Consider the following 23,454-nt stretch of genomic DNA (forward strand, 5'->3'; position numbering starts at 1 on the left):
TAGTAAGGTGGACCAAGAAAAATAATTAATTAAAAATCGATATGTCTCAGCGTGCCTTCCCACCGGGATGATCGAACCCCAGGGCTGCGTCTTTCATCTCCATCTGTCCAATTCATCGGTTTGCCAAACGACGGCCCACACCCAACATGCTTCAAGTTACTTGTCAAGGCACCCCCTTCGAGGTACGTCCTTTGCCGCATGTCGCATCGCTTCCTAGAACCGGTCAAGGTCTCACATAGTCCAGATTGGGTACCAACATGGCTCAACCGCCAAAGCTGTGATCGCCAAATCCATTAACTTCGCCGTCGGTCTTATCCGAGGGAAAACGAAGAAAACAGAGGAAGAGCTTAAACAGATCGTGACGGAGCTGGGAAGCGTGATTGAGAGAAGATGGCCCAGATATTACGAGGAGATTCGCGGTGAGTGTCGCTCCAGTTGCCGTACTCTCTTCTGCATCATGCTGACCAGGGCTCGTGAAAACCCAAAGGTATTGCAAAGGGCGCCGAACGCGATGTCTCCGAGATTGTCATGCTCAATACCCGCACAGAATTTGCATATGGCCTCGTTGAAGCCCGCGATGGCTGCACCACCGTCTATTGCAAACTTTCCGAAGGAGCACTGCAGGGCCAGAACTGGGATGTACGTTAAGACGTTTCTCTTCCTCAATCTCATCCCGTCGAGTTTGCTGCTGACATTTACCTTTCCATTTTTTCCTGAGTTCTAGTTCTTTTCTGCCACCAAAGAGAATCTGATCCAATTGACCATCCGTCAACCCGGCCTACCCACCATCAAGATGATTACGGAAGCTGGAATTATCGGCAAGGTTGGATTTAACAGCGCAGGCGTTGCCGTCAACTACAATGCTCTTCACCTTCAGGGCCTGCGGCCTACTGGGCTTCCTTCGCATCTTGCCCTCCGCATGGCGCTTGAGAGTACCTCTCCTTCCCAGGCCTATGACCGGATTGTGGAGCAAGGTGGGATGGCCGCCAGCGCCTTTATCATGGTCGGCAACGGGCAGGAGGCATACGGGCTGGAATTCTCCCCCATCAGTCTCCGAAAGCAGGTGCTCGACGCGAAGGGCAGGCTGGTGCACACCAACCACTGTTTGCTCAATCATGGTGAAAATGCGAAAGAACTCGATCCTTTACCGGACTCGTGGAGTCGCCATCAGCGTATGGAGCATCTGCTCGATGGGTTCGATGGTACCAAAGAAGCATTCTCCCGGCTCTGGGAGGACGAGGACAACTACCCCTTTAGCATCTGCCGAGCATATGAGGAGGGTAAAAGCAGGGGGGCCACTTTGTTCAATATCATGTACGATCATGCTCGCCGAGAGGCAACTGTGCGCTTTGGCCGGCCGAAGAACCCGGATGAGACATTTGTCTTGCGGTTTGACGAGGAGGACAAAAGGTCTGCACTCAATGCTAAACTTTAAAGGGCCACTTTGACTGACAGGCGTGTGGCAGTGCCGTATCCTGATTTCTCTGTACATAGCTCAATCCGACCATCTGTCGTATGTAGAACGGTGAAGAGCTTCACAAAATATTTAATGAAGTTCTTGAAAATCTTGCTTTTACAATGACCTAATCACGTTATTTATAATCAGTTGGGCAAGGAATAACTAATCATTTCTTTAATTGAATAACCTTATGACTAAAGAACCAGCGACTCAAACCTAAACCTGATGTTTTATGCTGTACATCAGAATTTTATAATACGGAGAGATTCCTTTCTGTGCAGCATACTAATCTCTTTAATCAGGTAATAAAAGAAATCTACGTCAGGGTCGTTACGAAACCGAAGAGTCAGTTGTTTATAGTTATATATATCTGGATTATCTGAGCTTCAAGCTCTCTAAAGACATCAGAAGTTGCAAAATTCATTTGATACCCAGTCGTTCATCGTAGTGCCAGTGTGTTAAAGCACCTCAACCCCTACGTCAGTGCTAAACTTTTAGCAAGACTCTGTCATGATATAGTTCATCCTCTTTCCTTAGTGGGAACGCCCTCTCAATGCCTGTGTCTGCATACTGTTCATCAGCGGAGGAGAAGGGTCATCATATGTCAAAGTAGATCATAACTCCCTCCTCCATTGCCACCTGTTCTTGACAAAATATCTCATCTTTGACGATACTCTCCCCAGCTGGTCGCCGTCTATCCCGGTGCAACAACGGGAGGCTACGTTATACTGAAGTCATATACACACGGTGCAATATTACCCGATGGCAACCGGCCAAAAGACAGACTCCAAAGCTTTCGGGACATACTTCCTGACCTTTAGGGGTGCAGTTCATAAGCTTTTACACATTATTGCACAAGGCCTTGAGGGGAAATGTGATAAGGAAGGGGTGTCCGCGGTGAGCATAAACAAGAGTAGGATGACCCATAACTATATATCCAAAGTATCTGGATGCTTGGGTCAATCAGATCCCAGGACCCGCCATTGGCTGTATGAATATTCATTAGCTAAAAGGCTCGCATGTAGCTCTGAATTTACTCAATTGGGAGAATATTACTTGATAACATCCGACGGTAGCCTTTTTGCTTTTCACTATTATGCTATAAGCTTGGTTCTATGTCCCGTATAATGTACGGTTAAACTAGGACATGCCATCCACGACGGGGTCCATGGTTCCAGCTACCTTTTAGGTTGGTTCAGGATCTCTTTCCCTGAGACTGCCTTTGTTTCAAGGTATTGGTACTCAACATTGTCTCACAAATCCCCGCAGTTCCACAAATATAGGAGATGGGAGAGGGGTCTGTGCTGGTGGAGGTTAGGGATGGAGTACAGAGGTTGTTTATTGATGCAGTGATTTCGCCATGTGTGTTAATATCCAATAGATACATACACTAAGCAGAACCAGAGTTACTTGCAAAAGCTTTTCTATATTGCTAATGGTTACGATTGCTAATGTTGAGTGAGGTGGTTACTGTATATACATACCCGCTTGGGATCATTAGCCCTTATCCCTGAGAGTTTGACAAACTGCAGCGGCGGTGTTCTAAGTACCCGATTTACCAGTTTTAGAGGGATTCCTTGCTTATGGTACCTCTTGATATTTAAGTTACATTCCGTTGAGCTATCATTTATAACATGTGGCGTCTTACCTCGGCCTGTTGGGACAACCCAACAATTTCCTCATCCTGTCACTTGACGTATGTGATATAAAGATCTGATCCTTAACTTAGAATTTGGTTTCATATATGGGTGTCCAGGCAATTCCACGCCCTATAGTTGACGTATGTTGGCACCCAATTCAAACATGTCTTTTACTCCGTTTTGACGTATGCTCGGGTATACTTTCCATAGCCATATCAAGCCCTGTAAGCACATTCAGAGAACAATAGCTATATATATCAGCCAGTATATCCTCTATTCCAGTCAGTTATTCTTTATCCAACACATCTCTAATCTTCTTAACACTGCCTTAATACCTTCTTAATACATAATATTACTATAAACAGCGGATATCGTCATCCAACCCCAACCATTATGTCTTCTCTTGGCAGCACCGATCTTGCCGGCCTGACGACCGATGACAAGAGCCTGTACCTTTTCTACCAAAGGTCTGGCTACATTGTCGAGGCCTTCTCTGAGGAAGGTGGCCCTCCGACACAGACATCTGTGCAAGTTGCCGCAGACGCGCAGAGTGGCGGTTCCCCTTTGACTGCCTACTTCGTCAAGGAGGATCTGAACTATGACAAGCATTCCACGGTATGTGTACACCGAAGTGCCATAATAAATATAACTTTACTAACAGCAACCTCTAGATTCACATGATCTATCTCAACAAAGAAGGACACTTGGTTGAAAAGGTCAGACGGGTTTCCTCAGACAAGTGGGAAGACGCTCCCAAGCCTCCGGGCCATGCCGCAGAACACTCGCGGATCACCAGTGGTGTGTCCCAGAAGGGTCTCGACCGGGAAAGCTCCCATGTGACTCAGTTGGTGTTCTTCACGAGGTGGGGTTTATGCCACATAAGATGCACCATGACAGTACTGATAGGGTAACAGTCGGGAGGAGCATGGGAAGTCGCCTATTACTGAACTTCGCCGGGACAACAAGGGTGCCTTCCACCTGGAGCACATGCTTTCGGACGAGCCCCTCTCGCTTCCTGGAACGCATCTCGCATGTATTGTCACTCGGGAGAACATAGACTTATATCACCAGGACCATGACAAGAATATCAAGTGGTGGAAATATGAGGCCGAACGCAAGCGCTGGGAAAGTACGTTGTCACCTCCCCCCCACCCCCAGACACCTTTGCTTGTAGCAACGCTGATTATCTGCCCCGTGACTAGACAAGGGAAAAGTGCTTGAGGGCAGCAGAGTCATGGTCAGAACTCCGTTGGCTTCTGTGTACTTTGAAGGCAAGAACCACATTCTCTATGCCGATGATCAGATGAGACTGCGGGACTATGTTGATGGCAAAACTATTGACGTTGTACGGAGAGTCTATGAGGATGCTGGAATCAATGCCATGGTGTATCGCAACAAGATCATCTTGTTCTACAAGATGGTTGAGCCCGAGGGAGCGATCGGCACTGCGTCCTTCACGGAAGGCAGGTGGAAGGAAGAGGGTATTTTCATCAAGCCCTGACGACAGGAAGAAAGGATTTTCACCAAGAAGATTGGGCATATCTCCTTGCCTTTGCCTCTTTGACTTTGCTTCTTTGGCTTTATTGTTTTTGAGTGGCGTTATGTTAAATGCTTTTGGACGGCTATCTCTGTTGTGCCTTTGCTTTTGCTTCTTGGTAAAACTGTTGACAGATTGGACAATCGTTAGGAGTTGAATTTGACTCAATTTTTCAATCTTTATATCTATATGTCGACGACTGATGTGCGTACCTTGTTTGGAAGGAGACGTGTATGTGTCTCCCGCGCTCCTAGTACACATACAAATTGAGGAGCTACTCGACCGAGTATTAGATCTTGGTTCAGTGTGCTATTGAAACTCGTGTAGAGGCGACATCAAAAAGCCATCGGTATACAGTTGAGGCCAAGACAGAAAGGGATAACCATTCACTCCCAGTTAGTAAGCATTGTTGATTTTATGGTAGGAAGAGCTGGGTAAACACAACAAATGGGCGCATGAACTGGCTCTGGGCCCAGAAAAACACAAGCCAGCCTACTCGCAGCATATTCCCTGAAACAGCTTATCAATCTTCGTTTGTCTCTTTTCCATAGCTAGAGATCACTCACAACTCCCAAAATGCAGTCAGAGAACAATGCAACCCATGTGATCGATCCAGACGGAGATGTGATGATCATCCTGCAGAACGCAAACAAAGGCTTGGCCAGTTTCAGTGAGGAATCCAACCCCAAAAAGAAGCGCAAGACGTCACAAAACCCAGAAGTCCGCATCCTAGTTTCTTCAAGCCACCTCACTTCCGCCTCGCCAGTTTTCAAAAGCGCCCTTGATGGAACATGGAAGGAGGGCCATACACTCCGCACTGCAGGCTCAGTCAATATCACCGTGGACGGTTGGGATCTTGAGGCGCTTCTCATTCTGCTGAGAATTTGTCACTGCAAGAACGACCAAGTTCCTCGAACGCTTAGCCTGGAATTACTTGCAAAGGTCACGGTTTTGGTCGATTACTATCAGTGTTTCAATGTCTTGCGATTCTTCGCGGATACGTGGATTAGCTGTTTAGAGCAGAACTTTCCAACACAATACTCGCGAAAAATACTCTCATGGTTGTGGATATCTTGGGCTTGGAAAGTGCCAGCTCTCTTCAAAAAGGCAACAGAGATTGCTATAAGCCAAGCTCCGGGTTTCATCCCCTCGCTGGGTTTGCCAATCCCACGGAAGATCATTGGTAAAACCAATTACATCACTTCTTGACAAACTTCTACTGATGGGTTCTATAGACGACATCAACATAAAGAGACTAAGGGCAATCGAGGGTATATTTTCCTCTCTGGACAGCCTTCAAAGTTCTCTCATTGAAGGAAAGCGTGGCTGCTCTCTTGGGTGCAGGTCAATGATGCTTGGTACTTTGATGTTACACAGGCATTCGAACGGTTTGCTCACACCAACTGGTACAGCAAATCTTGTAGGTCTAAAGGCTGGGGATCTTGCCACAAAAGTAAGTAGCTTTAGCCTCCCAGTGTGGCATTCAGAAGTGGTTCGCAATGGTCGGGCTTTCAACTGTCATCTGGGTATTTTGTCTTGCCTGAATTCGGAATTGCAGCAAAGCCTCCAGGGCCTTGATCTTCAACACCAAACAACTTAAGGATTCCAAATAAGCAAACAGTATTTATGAGTGTCCTTCATGTGATCCTATTACGGAATGTTTTATAACTGTATGGCGCCATTGCAACCTGGACCTTAAACTTCGTTGTATGCTCTTCTCCTGTCTTTTGCTTTTCGGCTTCTATCACGCTCTTCGCATCATATCTACCCTCAATACCATAATAAGTGACTATAGGTGGAGGAGAATCTAGCTACAGTACGCAAGGGTCCATAGTTCAATATTTCCCTAGCGGAAGCTATTTAGGCTAAATGCAATCTGTTGGAGAGTCGAAGTCTTGGTCATTCTGGCCATGCCGAGTTTGTACACCAACATTAAGATTATTGCTTTAGACCTGAGTCCAGTATCAAGTACAAGAGCTTTTTTATAACCCTTCTTACCAAAGTCCCTTAAGTCACAAGGGCAACCGGTGTGGTAGTGACTCTGGTGAGATCCAAATATTAATCAGTCCCGGAGTAAAAGCGAATGAATTCAGTATCTAAATGTCACGAGATGAATAGCACATGACACCCCTCCTATATAAATTTCTGAATACTGAGTACTATACTAAAAGCTCTAGGCTGATCCTCAATTCAACTCTCGTTCAACCTCCAGTCCTTCTTCCAAAGCTTAACTGTTAAGTTTCAAGTTACTTTGGCAGATGAAATAAGCTTTGTTAAATCCGTTAAATCCCACTTCTATCTCATTGTGGCAATTTGGTAAACGCATGGCACGAACACAGGAAATGTTTTCAACACTCAATTTGCACAACTCCTCACATTCGGGCAGGTCTTGACTTTCTCTCACTGCGTGTCAGTTGCCCTTGGGCCCACTCTCTCAGTAAGCCAACAATGCCTTCGATCTCGTTCTCGGTATTGTCAGCGTGTATGACAATCCGAATTCGACTTTTGTCCTTGGGCACCAGGGGAAAGTTTGCTGTGTTTACCCAATACTTGGCCTGGTGTAAATGCTGTGCCAATTCCTTCGCCTTTCCTGGCTGCAACACTATTGCAGCTATGGGGGCCAGGAAGGGCTGTGATCGCCAGGTCTTCTCGGTCGGAAGACTAAAAATACCCTTTTCTTTCCCCTGCTTCCACTCAACACTTGTCGTCAGCGTCTGGTAGAAGTGCTGCAAATTTTTCTGCAGTCGGTATCGACGCTGCGATATAGAGTTAGCCGGTTAGAGCCTTGTCATAAGAGGTTAAACCAACCCTTTCTCCCTCTTCACTGGCTAGCAGATCATAGCCAGCCTTCACAGCTGATACGGTAGGAAAGCTAGGAGCTGTGCTGAAAATGACGCTGCGAGCATAGTTGAGAAGCGCGGATTTAATTGTTTCGTTGACCAGTACTACCGCTATTTTCTTTCGTTAGACTCTATGGAGACAAAACACGGAACAATGATTCTTACCTCCTGCCGACCCTAGTCCTTTTCCACAAGTCTGGAGTCGTATGGCAAACTCAGCTTCCAGCCCATAATGGCAGATGAACCCCGAGCCATTTGGTCCGACAACTCCATTGGAGTGGGCTTCATCGATTCCAAGCACATAATTGCCCTGCGGAATAGTGTCTCGGACAACATTCACTATCTCCTGAACTGGAGCCACGTCACCATCCATGCTGTAGAAAGATTCCAGTGATATAAAGACAACCTGTTTCCCTTCAGAAACAGCAGAGTGTCCAGCCTGGATGTCCTTCAGGCAGTCTCGAAGAGATTCACAATCATTGTGTTTAAATGGGACAGTCATGGCTCGTCCTCGTCGCATGCCGTCATGAATACTTGCGTGCACATATTCGTCATAAACGACAAAGTCACCAGGTTGTGGGATTGCAGACCAAACGGCCACATTGGCATCATACCCCGAGTTAAAGAACATGGCCGACTCAGCACGGTGGAACTGAGCCAAGTCACGCTCAATGTCCTCTAGATACTGCTTGGTGCCATCTAAGATACGTGAAGAGGTGCTTCCGACAGTGAAGTTCGGGTGTTTCAGAAGCTCGCGCAAAAACGCCGTCGATAGGACACCGGAGGATGACAGAGAGAGGCTGTCGTTAGAGCCAAAATCTGTCATTTCAGCCAGAGTAACCGCAGAAGGGGGGTCAATAAGTCGACCCTCTTCACGGCGGTTGTCCAGCGCAGCCTGAAGCTTATGGCAGAGAATATCGAGTCCCGCACTCATATTGTTTTCTTAATGAGTCCTGCTTCTATGTGTCCGAGACACCGTAGCTTGTCTGTCTACCCTTTATATAGTAGTCCTGGACTGCATCACAAACTACAATTTTTCCAGTATGTTTAACTTCAGTGATATCACGGATACTCATAGCGCCACATCCTGCTGAGTTTTGGGGCATAAAACTTGATGGTGCCATATCTTCCGCGGTAAGTATCAACGACAACCCTCCTAATGTGGCGCTCAAGCATGTCAGTGACCCGATGCGCTCGGTTTTACTCGTATCGAAACGTCGGGCTCCAGGTAACTTTGCTCACAGGGCCTAGCCTGTCAATATCCCAAGCCCTATCAGGTTTACCAAGCATCCTTGGAAATATGTCAAGTCTAGACGTCAATTGCTCATGTAGCGATCCTGTGAATGCAGGGAAGAGCGCTCTCTATCTGGTCTAGCGAACCCACAATGCAGCTCTCGGAACTCAATATGGGGGATTCGAACAGGAAACCGACAAATCAGCTCTTACACTAAACGAAACGCCCCCACAGTTCTTCACCCCCCTTGTCCATTGTCAATATATATTCAGGATTAAATTCTACAACGTCATACCAGGGTCATCCACGATGTCCATTACATTGTGGCATGAAAATTGGCACTGGTTGGTCCAAAAGAAGGTGTACTAGATCTACAGGACAGGTTTGGCACCTAGGCTTGGACGAGCCCACTCAGCTAGCGCAAGATCAGTAGCGGTATGTCATATGTTGACGTTGATGGAGGCCGTATCTAGAGGCAAGGACTAAGAATTGCACACGACTTAATCCTGCTCACTTCCTGTCACACTACAAGTTCCAGGTCATGTGCGTCTATTTTTTGCATTCCCAACAAGTCTATGCCATCCAAATTCAAGAATATGATGCTTGGTTAGACTGGATACCCACACGGTAGACATTGATATGATAATTGTGAAAAACTCAAACTCACTTGGCCACCACATTGCCAGGAATAGTGACACCATCAAGAGCCGAATCGAGATAGTAAGCAACGATAACAAGAAGCTGGTAGGGTAGCCTTGCTTTGCCATTTTATCTTACGGCATAGTGATGCAGAGCAACCAAGAAGCTCTGGATGAGGTGCGAGTACAAAATGATCACTTGTCAGATCTACTGTGTACAAGTACATTGCCTACTCAGGTCCTCTCATATTATCTATCTGCATGATTAGTAAACTTCAGCAAATTCTCAATTAAATCCACTCTCTAACGCTTACCCTTGCAATCATGGAACAAATTATCCATTCCCATGCTCAGCAAACTCCGGGTGCAACCGCCGTTATTGATGGAGCATCAACCTTCACGTACGGTGAGCTGGTTGCTGAATCGAGCGCATTAGCCCAGGCACTGAAGAAAGAGCTCGATATATCCCTGGAGGAACCAGTAGGAATTCTGCTCGGTCCAGGGAGGTCACAAGTCGTTGCTCAACTTGCTGTCCTTCTGGCTGGAGGCACCTGCGTACCGATCGAGCCCTCCTTTCCAGAACGTCGCATCATGTCCATGTTACAAGATGTCCAAGCTAAACATGTGATTATGGAAATGCCTGGAACCCTGAAGCTTCGTGGATTCAGCCATATCTACTTGAGTGATGTCGAAAAGCGATCTACCTCTGTCGTTCCCAATTTAGGGTTTGGCCATCGGGTCAACCGGAGCCACATACTCTTTACATCTGGTTCAACCGGGAAACCGAAGCCGGTTCAGGTCCAAGCAAGCAGCATATTGCACCTTGCCACAAAGACTCCAGTGACACCACTTTGTCCAGAAGACCGAGTGGCACAATTCAATAGTCCCGGCTTCGACCTCAGCCTTTTCGAGATCTGGGTCACCCTGATTGCTGGTGCAGCCATTGTGGTCACTCCACGTCATGTAGTCACAGACCCTAATGCTCTCCCTGCGTTCCTTAGGGAGCAAGGTATAACGATCATCATAATCACCGCGGTACTGTTTGAGACTATTGCCTTTGCTTCTCCTGGAGCGTTCGAATCGCTGCATCACGTTCTCACGGCGGGTGACGTCGCCAATGCGCGGGCGATGAGGAACGTATTAGAAACACGTCCTCCCCGGCATCTGTGGAATACATATGGACCTACCGAATGCACTACTCTGACAACTATGTTTGAAGTGACACTTAAAGACACTCACCGTGAACGTATCAGCATTGGACAGTCCGTGGGAGATATGAAAGTCATCTTACTCGACGAAGACCAGAAGCCTGTTGTTGGCTGCGGGAGACGCGGAGAAATTTGCATTGGAGGTCCTCAACAATCCATTGGATATTTTGCCCAGCCGTCGGAGACTGAGAAATCCTTCCTTCGTCTACATAAAAGGGATCTCGGGATCCCGGGAGGTGAGGGCGATCTTATGCGTCTGTATCGCACTGGCGATATAGGTGCATGGCAATATGAATCCCGTTGTCTCGACTTTCTGGGCAGGTCAGATACACAGATCAAGTTCCGCGGATTTCGGGTAGAACTAGGAGAGATTGAATGCGTCCTGCAATCTCATGAGGAAGTTCAGGCGGTAGTCGTTGCTCGGCAGCCCTCACTGACAGCAGATGGAATGGAAGCATTAGTGGCCTTCGTTGTCCCGAAGGACATGGATTCTGTACATCCAGAGGACTTGAGGGACTTTGCTTCTAAACGACTCCCACAATACATGCTACCCAATGCTATGGAATTTATGGAAAGGTTTCCCTTGACAGCAAACGGAAAATTGGACCGCAAGGCGCTGATAGACGGCCGACTCAAAATGCTCGAAGAACAGAAACCCCTTCAAAATGGCACTAAAGAGAAACAAGGCAAGACGGCAGCGCTTTCTGGCCTGTGCAAGAAGATTCTGAACATTCCACAAATCCACGAGCATGATGATCTATTTGCCCTAGGAGCCACGTCACTCCAAGCTGCGACTCTTCTTGCATTGGTCCAAGACCATCTGGGGTGCATGGTTTCGATGGAAGACCTTTACAGTCATCCTACATTATCAAGCCTATCACAACTTATCGAGCTCCAGGAATCTGGGAGCACATGGAATGCGCCTGATAACACCCGGCTGTGGTTGGAAGACGTAAGTCGAGTCGATGATATTGAACTACTTCCTCACTGGGAATCCGAAGATGAGGGAAAGGTGTTTATCACAGGGGCTACCGGCTTTGTCGGGGCGCACTTTCTTCACCGTCTATTTTGCAGACCATCTGTCAAGCAAGTCGCTTGTCTGGCCCGCTCGAAGCAGAGTACGAGTGCAGCCACCCGGATTCGACAAGCCCTGGAACGCTACGACCTGTGGGCTGATTGCGCGGAACACGAGCAAAAGCTTATTGTTCTCGATGGTGATCTCGTCGAGAGCACTCTAGGCCTAGGGACAGAGCGCTTCAACTGGCTGGCCAACTGGGCATCAATAATATTCCATCTCGGAGCTAAAGTGAATTTCTGTGAATCGTACCGCGAACACCACAGATCCAACGTCATCGGCACCTGCAACGCGCTCCGCCTGGCTGCTGCAGGTCGTCGCAAAGCCTTCCATTACTTTTCCACTATCGATGTTTGGGGCCCAACCGGCCTCATCCTGGGAACCAAAGAGTTATACGAGGATGAACCCTTGATGCCACACAGCCAGGCCGTACGGTATGACCTAGGGTACTCGGGCAGCCAATGGACGGCTGAATCGATGGTACGTCGCATGCGTGACCGAGGTTTACCCACTGTCATCTACCGGCCAGGGTTCATCATCGGAGACAGCGTCACAGGACATAGCAATCCGGACGACTTTATGTCCCGGGTAATAGTCGGATGCATCCAACTGGGCACCTTTCCCAGACTGGACCAACGGCTAGAGTATGTGACGCTCGACTACGTGGTCTCAGCTGCGATGCACATCGCCTCGTCTAACGAGAGCCTAGGACGATCCTACAGCCTTCTCTCCCCGGATCAGTCGAACTCAGTCACCGTGGTAGATACCTGCCGTGTGATTAATGAGGCCGGCTATCCAGTGAAGATAATCGACTACAATGACTGGGTCGAACAGGTCTTCGCAAAGCAACGGCCAGATGGACCGCTGGCATCCCTGTTACCAATGTTCAGGGAGCGTGTGCTCGGGCGATTGACCCGCTGGGAAGTTAGTCAGTATACGCCGTATTATCGATCGGATAATACGGTCGAGGCATTGAAGGATCGGCCTGATCTCCAGTATCAACCATTGGATGCTCCGTTGCTGAAGAAGTATATCTCGTTTTGGAACAGGAAGGGATTCTACAAGGTGTGAATCAAGTCTGGCTGTTCCCTTGTCCTTTTCATTGATGCAGCTCAGCTGCAAGAGGTCCATCTACTTCTAATCACACGGCGTTCAGGAGAGTCTCGTGGGAACGGGCTGGCGGGTATAATAACTGACATTCCTACTATTACAGTACTAGACTTTTCCTGTCGATGTTGAGAGTGCTAGACATTCACACAGCTAAATCTACTACGTCTGGGATTCGTCGACTGCATTAAGGGGTTTATGTAGCATTCACTTTCAACTGATTTGCTTCTGGGGCTTTCGTACTTTAGATAGAAAGTCAAAGCATCTTCAGAACTAGGACAATCATTATAGCTGTAGAGAGGGAGAGAGAGAGAGAGACAAGGTCTTCTGTCCATTATATCGCGCGTGAGATAGATCTATCTAGTTATGAGATCTCATTAAACTCCAGAGTAAGCATTATTGACTATCCATCAGAAAAGATACGTTATATGTGGCGGTCGGCCTCTATGACTGACCGGTCGTCCTGACATTACAACATGCACGTTGACAAGTAGTAGATGAACGAGAAAAAGATCTACAAACTCGACTTCCCTCTCGTTTCGTAGGGAATGAGCAATACCAAGAACCCTGAAACTAAGAACAACACTCCACTCACGTACACCGGGCTGGTCGTCTGTACAGTAGCGAATATGGCGATAATGGGGGCCAGAATGCCTCCCACGCGATTCGCGGCACTGACCAATGCATTGCCCGTTCCGCGGTCTTTGGTTTCGAACATCTCCGGGGTGTATGCGTACAGCACAGCGTACAGCAGGCTGCTTGTGAAACTGTATGCGCAGTTCCAGCCAAGAAGGGCCTCGGAGGTCGATGCAGTCGTCGACGCCAGTAGAAACGTCCCTGTCGCGATGGCAGCGAAGGTGAGAGTGCCCTTCCGGCCCAGGCGGGGGAGTTCAACCATAGCGCCACCGACGAGACTACCAGGAACGCCGATAGCCGCAATGATGAGCGAGTTGCGGTAGGTGGTGTAAGTGGAGCCATCCCCGAATTGGACGCCTCGGGTTTGTTGAAGGTAGGGCAGGAAGGCATTATAGAGGGGGAAACCGAGTCCAATAAGAGTCCAGATCAGAATCATCAGGCCGGTAGACCAGGCACGCAGCGGTGTGTTGAATAGCGCTCTGACGTGTGAAAAGCTGAGGGGTTCCATCAGCATGCGCATCTGATCGGATGTACTGAGACCCTGGCGCGGAGCATGCTGTTCGTCTTCAAGGGTTATTAGTTCATCCAGATTCTCTAGCGACAGATCAGACGTTTTCCCGTTGCGGCGGGCAACCTCATGGACTACAGTCACGGCTTCGTGATTGCGACCCTTGCCCATGAGGTACTTCGGGGATTCATAAAGTGTGAAGAAGAGGCAGCGGACGATACACATGAGAAGGGCCAGCCCGCCCATGGTGATCAGGAAATACCGCCAGCCCATGTTGTTATCCCTGGTGCAAGTTTCTGCCGACGCACAGGTCAAATTGCCCAGCAGCGGCCACGCAACCAGGTTCGCCAGTAGCTGCGCCAGGGCCCAGTTAACGGACAAGACGGTCAGCAGGTACTGATGCGATCCCGGCAGGAACTCGAGGAAGATGGCCGAATCAACCGGTAAGTTTCCCCCCACACCGACCGACCACAAAGCCGCAAAGACGCCGACCGCTGCGAATGTAGGTGACCCAGCAGCTGCCAGGCCAAAGACGGCGGTGATGCCGATTGTGAGATTGAAGGCCCATCGGCGCCCGAAAAAATCGCAGCTAAACCCCCAGAAGAGCGCTCCGATCAACAGCCCGATATTCTGGGCGAGCGTCAAGAGAGGCGGTTGAGCGACGTTGAATTCATAAGATATGGGCACAAGAATGAGCGAGGTGACGATTGGCCACAAATTATCGCTGGCCCAGCCAAACCCGATGACGGCGAACAGCTGCCACTGATATCGGCCCATTCCAATATCCTGGAGGGCTTGGTTCAGTACTTCGGCGTTCGCTCGGTATATGGACGTCGCAGCGCCATCGTATGACGGTGCCGCGGCGAAGAGGGAGGGTCGGGCTCGTCAAATTTGGGCGTAGAGTCGTCCATTGTGGGGAGGGGGGTATAATCTACCATCGATCTCTAAAATCGAAATGAGCAAGGCAGGTCACTCGGGGCAAGCAATTGCCCTTCAGGGCTGATCTCACGAGCACATGGAGATGGGATGGGAGAGGACAACGCTGGGTACAAAAGGTTCTAAGCAAAATGTGCGACTCACGTTACTTTGAAGACGCATCTTGGTTGGTGTAGTATTAAATGACGGAATCAGCCGCGTCGATGGTATCATTCAAGGTAGATTGGATGCTACTCTTTCATCAGCCAGAGTTGCATTTGCAATGTCAACCAGGAAACAAGGTGAGCTACATCGGTGACGGTTTAGTCAGAATTAAGGAGGAAAAGAGAGCAATAAAACACGTAGAGGATCTAATAGACTCCACATGGATCGACTTCACATCGAAGAAGTACACAGGGCTAGTTAGTTAATAGATCAATGGACTATGTAAGAAAGAGAGTCGAGTTCCAACTGTCTTCCCCGCAAGAGAATCTCCACCGACGCTTAATTCATTGATTGATTAATTAATTAATTAATGGGACCCGCGACGGTGGCGGAAACGAGATGCCGTGGCGGATGATGTGGCTTTCGTGGCACTGCCTGAGGCTGCCCCCGCCAGTGCGCTGTAGGGCGTGGCGCCAGGGAAGAACGACGTGGGGATAGTCGGAATCGGGATCGAAGCGTCCGTTCCGAATGCGGTGCTCAAATCATTTGACATGCTGCTCACATCGTATCCTGTCGGAGCGGCAGTTTCAGTGATAACGGTGCTATAAGTAGACCTTCCATCATCATCATCCTGCAGGCAAAATCCGCTTCCAAATCCATTCTCACAGCTGTAGGTCTGTTCATCCCCCGATTCCGTCCACAGCGCAAAGTCATCGATAGTGATATCAGTACAAGGTGCCTTTTCAGCACACACAATCTTAATCGGCCCTCTGGCCGCACCGTCTTCCTCGGTACCTTTCCAGTTGCGCACAGTGATGTTGTTCAGCTGCACGCCGTCTCCTGATACAGTGCTCATGCTGCTCCATTCACCGTCAATGTCCAAGGAGTAAGCATTACCATGGCCTAGTACATCCCAGCCATTACTCTTAGTATGCGGCTCTACCGGTATCAGAATGAGACAGAAACATACCGATAAAGTTCTCCAACACCAAGTTCGAGACACTTCCACTGCCGCCGTTGCTCTTGATCATGTACATCTGGTTAGACTTCCAGGTGTAGACGTTGCGGTATACCACGTCGCTGATGTTGGTGTCCGCACCCAACGATCCCATCGCACAGCCTCCACTCCAGTTACAGTAGATATTTTCGACCAGGATGTTATTTGCTGGACTCTATAATCCAGTCAGCGATGTAAACTGTTGTACAAAAGATGCAGGGACACCAACCTTGATCGTGACACATTCATCCTTGTTTGTCACCTCAACCTAAGCACATATACCGTTAGCCACAATTTCAGAAGGATTGTGAAAAACAAGATGTACGATAAGCACGAAAGGGGAGAGAGAAAAGAAGATGGAAATAACATACATCATGGACCCAAACATTCTCGCTCCAAACATCAACACCGTCCAAACCACCAGAATCACCACCCCGTATAGCCATATTATAGACTTCTGCATTCTTACACGTATCCAAAGACAGATGGAAAGCAGGTGAGTCCACAAGTGCAATATCATGGACCGAGAAATCCGTCACGTCATAGAACCGCAACAACCGGGGTCCATCCAGGTTTCCATCCTTGTGGAATTCGTATCCCAATCCCTGAATTGCGCCCTGGGATGTACTGCTGAAGAATTCAAAGTCTGACGAGTGTTCAATCATGAACAGGTTTCCGCCATCGCTGCCAGAGCGGTAGATAATGCCGTCTAGCTGGATCGCGGATGCTTTACCCCCGGACAGCTTCAGCCTGGAGGACATGGCATAATCACCCGATGGGATGTAGACTACACCGCCCTCAGCGCAGTCATCCCATGCCTTCTCAATGGCGGAGCCAATATCGGTCTCTTTGTCAGCTTTGGCGCCGTAGTCCTGAACGTTACAAGTTTTGGTGCTCGCTTTGGACGCCGAGGAGGTCAGGGGGCCGACATGGCCTGAGAGTTGGGCGTTGACCAGCAACGGGGAGAGGAGGGCGAAGGAGAGGAGTGATAGAGAGTGCATTTTGATGATCTTTGGACTCTCCTCAGCTTGATTCTTTGGCTTAATACGACAAGAAGGGGTTGCGAGATGCGAACCGGATGCTGTCGGCCTAAAATACCCATTTCTATCCTAAGTGTACAGATATAACCCTACCGGATCACTACTCGTTACAGCCCCATAGAGATCCTTAACATCATGCAACGGGATATTAAACGGTACCAGATTTGAGAGCGTATGTTTGAAACTTATCCCCTCTTGTGACAGATCATCTCTCGTCTGACATCGAGGACGCGAAACACCTGTCTATATGAAACAATAGGCGCACTTGATAATGCTTAGTGCTTGAGGCATGATTCATGACCAAATCAAATGCTTTCAGAGGTGTAAAATCTCACTGCCGATGTTGATGCCGTTGGTGGATAAAGCAGGTGGATCCTTCACTGCTTCTCCTAGGGTATCGGGGTGATGATCGCGTCGGAGCTTACGTGCACGGGGCTGTTCGTCGTGTCAAATGGGCCGATCAGCGGGATCTTTACACAGTACCATCGGCCCGAGGACTAGATTGGGCGCAGAGCCCATAACTCATAAAGGGGTAGTCTCCGTCGTTCAGATCTAGCCGTACTATAGTTACCTCTTTATGTAGGTTGAGCGGCGGGTTCATCAGCGACCTGTAAGCGAGGTTAAGCGACGGTCTACCACCGATCTCTGTTCATTCTCTCGTTGAAAGTCTTGCAGCCACTGTTCTACGCATATCTAGTGAGCTAGGCTCGGTTTCGGTGTTATCCAAGAACAGTGAATCCACGATATCACAAACCTATAGCAGGAGCTAACAAACTATACCCTTTTGACCCACAACAATCTCATCAAGAAGCCATGGGATTATTCGAGTTTAGCTAAACTTTAGAAAAGTATATGCCAATCTCCTGGATTCTGGCTTTTTCTAGGAGATGCTTCTCAATTAGACCAGGCGTCAGTCTTCACTTCCGGCAATGCCATGTCGCAGGAGACACTGGTGAGACTAAAGCCCTCCAAGTCCTTTAAACCCTCATGGGAAAACCCCGTCTAAAGTGCTAAGATATGATTGCAATATTTTACCTCATAAAATACTTCTCTTGATTAGTCGTATATGCCTGGATGACTCTGTCTCAGGATGGACGGTCATGTCCCTTGGCAATGGTGGCAGATTGACAAATCTCCAGGATATACCAAATGAGCATAGCTCATGCGCCAGAAAACGTACACGGGAAGAGAGACGATTTCAATGAGGATGGAAAGGAGGGAGAAGGAGGGAGGGGGAAGGGCTTCATGAGTGGTTGTTGCTGCACAATCTCATGAGGTCTTTTTCTCTTTGATTCTGGACAAAGCCCTCAGCGGAAGCATCCTGTCTGGCCATCTTCGATCAGAGTGATTAACATTTTGTTAATGTGGGAAAAGAAAAAGAAATGGTGAAATCGAAATCCATTTGCCGGCATCTAGGTCGCAACTCTTAGTCGAAGGTGATGCGATGCTTCCCTGAGCATAGCCGGTGCGTCAGCAATCAAGGTGGCTAGGCCATCTTCACCACACGTTGGGTAACTGTTTTAAAACAGGTATGGGAGAAGGTTCAACCGTAAAAGTACTAGTAGTGGCTCTTCTAGATATGTCTTTCTCTTCTCATTGGTTTAGTACATGTACCTACTACTAGTATACTAATAGTATGGTCCTATACAACCTCTTTGAGCGAGTGGGCATGCGCCGAACGTTGAAAGGAAATACAAACTCAAGCAACGATCTGGACTACACACGAGAACCTGTTTACCAAATTCCTCTCCTTATATCTTGCATTGGTAGATTACTCCTCTCTACCTGTGAACCTCCTTTCGTGGTTCCCGCAACCGTCGCCGATGCTCTCGGCCGAGTTGTTATGTCTCGGATGAGATGATCATATAGAAATCCAAGAGTGAGCACCAATGACTCACAGGTTAAGCTGTAGAGGTCATGATGGTGTATATAACCTGACTGTAACCGTAGACAAACCAAGAGATGATAGACATCGTAACGTCAATGATTGTTTTAGGAAACGGGTGGCAACGGATGTCTCCGAGTCAATAAAACTCTCCCGCAACCCCAGACATCAAACAGCTCAAGGCTGAAAATCGACATCGAGTCATGGCTAGTTCAAACGGAAGCCCAGGACAATCCCCACTCACAAAACATGATATGGGCTGGAGGAAGGTGGTTCGCAATTTCACCCCTTCGTAAGCCTCAAATCCTCTCCTCAGGGAGAACATTCTTGTTAAACCTTGGATACAGGTGGTTTTCGGTCACGATGGGCACAGGCATTGTTTCAATCCTACTAAATACCCTGCCCTATAACGGTGAATGGCTCTACTGGATCTCTGTTGCGATCTTTGCCTTCAACGTTCTTCTCTTCGCGATAGGATGTGTCATCACCGTCCTCCGGTACTCGTTATACCCGGAGATTTTCACTGTGATGATTACCCATCCGGTTCAGTCTATGTTCCTTGGGACGTTTCCAATGGGCTTTGCCACTATTGTTAATATGTTTTGCTTCGTCTGCGTCCCAGCTTGGGGGGAATGGGCCAAGAACTTCGCCTGGGGGATGTGGATATTTGACGCCATCCTCTCAGTCATTATCGCTCTCTCGCTGCCATTCTCATTGTACGTCACATGTTCCCTCCAAATCGCGAGTTGAACGACACTAAATGTATCCTAGGATGGCCCATGGAGGCGAAACGCAACTCTCATCCATGACCGCGGTTTGGCTCCTCCCCATTGTCAGCTGCGTCGTTGCCGGGTCTTCCGGCGGCATCGTGGCGGGTGTTCTCTCCAATCCGCAACATGCGCTCTGGACTGTGATCGTTTCGTATATCCTGTGGGGAATCGGACTTCCACTGGCCATGATGGTCATGGTGATCTACCTACAGCGACTGACTCTGCACAAGATTCCGCCCAAGGCGGTGATCGTCAGCGTTTTCTTGCCTCTGGGCCCATTGAGCCAAGGCGGTTTTGGGTAAGGGCGCTTTTCCCCAGCAGAGTGCACGTAGATTCTAACGTCTGTAGGATCTTGAAACTGGGTAAAGCCGCACAGACCATTTTCCCTCAAACGCACACACTTCAGGCATCATCCGGCGATGTCTTCTACACAGTAGGCTTCTTGGTCGCCTTGATTCTCTGGGCTTTCGCACTTGTCTGGCTCTTTTTCGCCCTGGCATCCATTGTTCGATGCAAGAGCTTTCCGTTCAACATCGGATGGTGGGGGTTCACATTTCCCCTGGGTGTCTTCGCCACCTGTACCTGTGAAATGGGCACAGAATTGCCATCGGAGTTCTTTAGAATCCTTGGGACAGTATGTGCTCTTTTACGCTTCTTGTCGACGAATTTCGCGCTAACGTCCGGTAGATTGTCTCGCTTTGCGTGGTTGTATTATGGATTGTTGTGAGCGTTGGGACGCTCATGGGAGTGGTATCCGGACAGTTGTTTGTCGCGCCGTGTTTAGCGAACTTGAAAAGCAAAGAGGAGGACAAAGACGCGACCAGAGCTGCGTAACAGATCGGTACTGTAGTGTACAGTATATTGTTGTGGGTCCCTTATAGTTCTCTTTTATTTTTTATTTTTTATTTATTTTTTTTTGACACCCGGTTAGTAGGGTGTATATTGTATACTACACAATTAAGAAAAGTGGTTGGTAGAAAAGAATATTTGAATAGTATATATAATTTAATAAATTATTTCTAATGCACATCAAAGGGGAAAAAGTAAATAAAATTATCAAATTAGACTACTGGGGAAGATAAGATTGGGTTTATTATTGTTACATTCTGGTTCTCGAATGTAATTCTTTTTTAATTTTTTTTAAAAAGATTTTTACTTAGTTTTTGTGTGTGTATATGTGTGTGTTGCGTTGCGTTGGTGAAGGTTTCGAGGATCGTGGATGATGCCTTCAACCACCATCAACCAAGCAAGAAAAAAGTCGAGAAAGAAATGCAACAATCGAACCGGACATTTTGGTAATATAAGCTTAAATGAGAGATTTAGATCTTATAGGTGGAAAGGGTCTGTCAGTGATATAATATGGGGATCTATTTTGAATTGTTTTATTTTATTTAAATATTTAAATATTTAATAAATAATAAAAAAAATGAAAAAGTATTTAAAAAATTATTTATTTATTTATTGATTTATTTTAATTTTGATTTTAGCCCATAGGACTTTATTCTTTAGTGCAGACCACAACCCTTTTCTGCGCCCGGGAATGTTTTTGTTTCGAAAGAGAGAAAAGAAGAAAGAAACATCCATCTCGACCCTGGCGCCTCTTCTGGTCGAGATTTCGCGTATTCCCTCCGTGCCCTCAACTCACACGCCTTTCGTATTTTTGTCGTGACCGCAGTCCATCGAGTGGTGTGGCTGAGCGATGAGTGGCCAGCATGGCCATACATCACGTGATGTGGAGGGAAGCTAAAAAATTAAAAATAAAAAATGGAAATTCAAAATTCAAAAATCCAAAAAAATCGAAAAAAGGGCGAAAAAAGAACCACGCCGGTGATCTTGCGATCCCAAACAAATCATCCGCTTGGCTCTTCCCCAGATTCCAGTATAGCTGAACATTTCCATCGAGTTTACGTCGGAAGAATCCCATTTCTCCCTGGGGCATCACCGTGTGTTCGTCCTCTGTTCCTTTGGCACCTTCGCAGGTGGTTCGGGCGCAGTGGGTTTTTCTCCCCTTGTATTATTTTGGGGGGTAATTTTCTAATACTTCTTTCCCTTTTTTTTTTTTTTTATTTTTTTTTCTGCCTTCCCCAACAACTTGCGCCACGGAGCCAACCGTCTACCGTAGAATCTCAGCCTAAGGCCACCAATCAATCCCCCATATCATTTTCGCAGGTGCAAATTGCCGACTCTCCACGGCAAATCTTCCTCTCCAACTGATACGCGCTCGAGGTGCGCGCGTTTTTCCCTGGGAGAGTTCGGTCAATTGCTGCGAGCTGGTCCCGTCCTGTGAATCTCGGTGGATCTGGAATTTAATTCTCCAGCCGTCAATTACCGATTGGGAGCGTCCGTTCACCGTGCATACCGCGTCGGGACGCGGTGGTCACATGTTTGCTATCTGAAAGTCTGACGGTCCATCTAAAAAGAAAGAAGAAGGCATACAGATAGCGCGGAAATTACTCAACCCTCCCTGGGTTCATATCACCGCTAAGATGATGGGATATGGGGGTCATTCATTTCACCAGCAACGGCAAGCTCAGCAGAATGCCCATCCTCAACAGCAGCAACATCTCCAGTCCCCGTCGATGGGGGCCGCTGCTGCGGCTGCGGCTGCCACTGCCACGCATCAACACCATAACAGTGGTATCGCCGGGAACAATTCCCTTCTGCGCGGTCAACAGCAAACCGATTTGGCAGCTCATTCTCCAGATCTTCGCAAGATGACTCCGTCGTCGTCGGCGCCGCTAGTGGGAATTCCCACGGCCGGCAATTTCGCTTCCTTCCCTGGCCATTTCCCGCCCCAGGTTCATCCGATCTGCTCTCTCGAGGTGCCGAGTCTGTAAGTCAGTTAAAAGACCCTTATCTGTCGCTGCAGAGCTTGCAGAGGAATATGAATCCCATGGCTAGTTTTCGCGGGCACCCCGCGGCGGCCATGAACGCCCAGGCGGCCATGTCGCCGCACGCGCATGCCATGGGCTTGTCATCGCCGCAGCAGTCGATGGACCGCATGCAACATGCGCAGTATCAACACCGACAGACGACGCATACCCACCCGGCGCAAACTCCCACGACCGCGTCGCCCATGTTGGCCGCAGCTCAGCCCCAGCAGCAGCATCAGTACCAGCAGCAGGCGCAGTATCAGGCAACGCAACAGGCTCAGTATCAACCGCAGCAGCAAGCACAGTACCAGCAAGCTCAGCAGTCTCCCTACCAACAAGCTCAGGCCCAGCCTCAGTATCAAGCACAAGCGCAACAGTCGCCTTACCAGCAGCAAGTGCAGCAAACTTTCCAGCAACAGCAAGCTCAACAGGCACAACAGGTCCAGCAACAAGCGCAACAGCAAGCACAGCAGTCCTATCAGCAGCATGCTCGGTACCAATCGCAGCAGGCCCAGCGCTCGCCATATCAATCACAGGCCCAGCAGCACCAGTTCCAACAAGCTTACCAGCAACGCCAATATCAGCCGCAGCAACAAGCACAGTATGCGCAACAAGCGCAACAACACCAGCAACGACCGCCGCAGTCGACAACGCCGTCAACCATGGGGGGAAGTGCAGAGCTCTCAGTCCAAGAGCCAGACGCGGAAGAGACTAAAACCAAGCGACGTCCGAAGCAACCCAAGGCGACTGTATCTCCTGCGATATCAGCGAAACAAGTGAATGGTCAAACGCCGGCTGTATACGCCACAGATGCTCAGGCTCAGGCTCAGGCTCAGGCTCAGGCTCAGGCTCATGCTCAGGCTCAAGCTCAAGCTCAGGCCCAGGCCCAAGCGCAGGCCAAGGCCCAAGCGCAAGCACAAGCACAAG

The 23,454-nt window shown here is 48.5% G+C and overlaps 9 protein-coding genes across 9 annotated transcripts; 6 read left to right on the plus strand and 3 right to left on the minus strand.

The window, feature by feature from the left end:
• Positions 1-146: 146 nt before the first annotated feature.
• Positions 147-1,435, plus strand: ABOM_011240 (acyl-coenzyme A:Isopenicillin N acyltransferase PenDE; the record flags this gene model as incomplete). The annotated part of the gene is made up of 4 exons (XM_022538368.1): positions 147-182; positions 245-419; positions 488-639; positions 725-1,435. The coding sequence occupies 4 exons, from the start codon at positions 147-149 to the stop codon at positions 1,433-1,435; spliced, it is 1,074 nt and encodes a 357-aa protein (XP_022384058.1).
• A 2,057-nt stretch (positions 1,436-3,492) lies between these two features.
• ABOM_011241 (uncharacterized protein) lies at positions 3,493-4,600 on the plus strand (the record flags this gene model as incomplete). The annotated part of the gene is made up of 4 exons (XM_022538369.1): positions 3,493-3,714; positions 3,771-3,961; positions 4,014-4,228; positions 4,302-4,600. 4 exons carry the CDS (start codon positions 3,493-3,495, stop codon positions 4,598-4,600), a joined length of 927 nt encoding a protein of 308 aa, XP_022384057.1.
• Positions 4,601-5,212: 612 nt separating this feature from the next.
• ABOM_011242 (uncharacterized protein) lies at positions 5,213-5,845 on the plus strand (the record flags this gene model as incomplete). Its single annotated transcript, XM_022538370.1, has 1 exon — positions 5,213-5,845. One exon carries the CDS (start codon positions 5,213-5,215, stop codon positions 5,843-5,845), a length of 633 nt encoding a protein of 210 aa, XP_022384056.1.
• A 1,163-nt stretch (positions 5,846-7,008) lies between these two features.
• On the minus strand, positions 7,009-8,410 carry ABOM_011243 (aminotransferase class I/II-fold pyridoxal phosphate-dependent enzyme; the record flags this gene model as incomplete). The annotated part of the gene is made up of 3 exons (XM_022538371.1): positions 7,009-7,392; positions 7,445-7,587; positions 7,642-8,410. The coding sequence occupies 3 exons, from the start codon at positions 8,408-8,410 to the stop codon at positions 7,009-7,011; spliced, it is 1,296 nt and encodes a 431-aa protein (XP_022384055.1).
• A 1,262-nt stretch (positions 8,411-9,672) lies between these two features.
• ABOM_011244 (putative NRPS-like enzyme) lies at positions 9,673-12,702 on the plus strand (the record flags this gene model as incomplete). The annotated part of the gene is made up of 1 exon (XM_022538372.1): positions 9,673-12,702. One exon carries the CDS (start codon positions 9,673-9,675, stop codon positions 12,700-12,702), a length of 3,030 nt encoding a protein of 1,009 aa, XP_022384054.1.
• Positions 12,703-13,252: 550 nt separating this feature from the next.
• Positions 13,253-14,659, minus strand: ABOM_011245 (putative sugar transporter; the record flags this gene model as incomplete). The annotated part of the gene is made up of 1 exon (XM_022538373.1): positions 13,253-14,659. One exon carries the CDS (start codon positions 14,657-14,659, stop codon positions 13,253-13,255), a length of 1,407 nt encoding a protein of 468 aa, XP_022384053.1.
• A 670-nt stretch (positions 14,660-15,329) lies between these two features.
• Positions 15,330-16,960, minus strand: ABOM_011246 (putative extracellular rhamnogalacturonase; the record flags this gene model as incomplete). The annotated part of the gene is made up of 4 exons (XM_022538374.1): positions 15,330-15,901; positions 15,933-16,134; positions 16,189-16,227; positions 16,331-16,960. 4 exons carry the CDS (start codon positions 16,958-16,960, stop codon positions 15,330-15,332), a joined length of 1,443 nt encoding a protein of 480 aa, XP_022384052.1.
• A 2,287-nt stretch (positions 16,961-19,247) lies between these two features.
• ABOM_011247 (TDT family transporter) lies at positions 19,248-20,488 on the plus strand (the record flags this gene model as incomplete). The annotated part of the gene is made up of 4 exons (XM_022538375.1): positions 19,248-19,600; positions 19,656-19,952; positions 20,003-20,288; positions 20,342-20,488. 4 exons carry the CDS (start codon positions 19,248-19,250, stop codon positions 20,486-20,488), a joined length of 1,083 nt encoding a protein of 360 aa, XP_022384051.1.
• Positions 20,489-22,140: 1,652 nt separating this feature from the next.
• On the plus strand, positions 22,141-23,324 carry ABOM_011248 (uncharacterized protein; the record flags this gene model as incomplete). The annotated part of the gene is made up of 2 exons (XM_022538376.1): positions 22,141-22,487; positions 22,556-23,324. Coding segments are annotated over 2 exons (1,116 nt in total), but the record flags the coding sequence as incomplete, so codon positions are not given.
• Between the last annotated feature and the right edge of the window lie 130 nt (positions 23,325-23,454).

The sequence above is a fragment of the Aspergillus bombycis genome, assembly GCF_001792695.1.
Source record: "Aspergillus bombycis strain NRRL26010 chromosome Unknown contig00148, whole genome shotgun sequence".
Taxonomy (NCBI): domain Eukaryota; kingdom Fungi; phylum Ascomycota; class Eurotiomycetes; order Eurotiales; family Aspergillaceae; genus Aspergillus; species Aspergillus bombycis.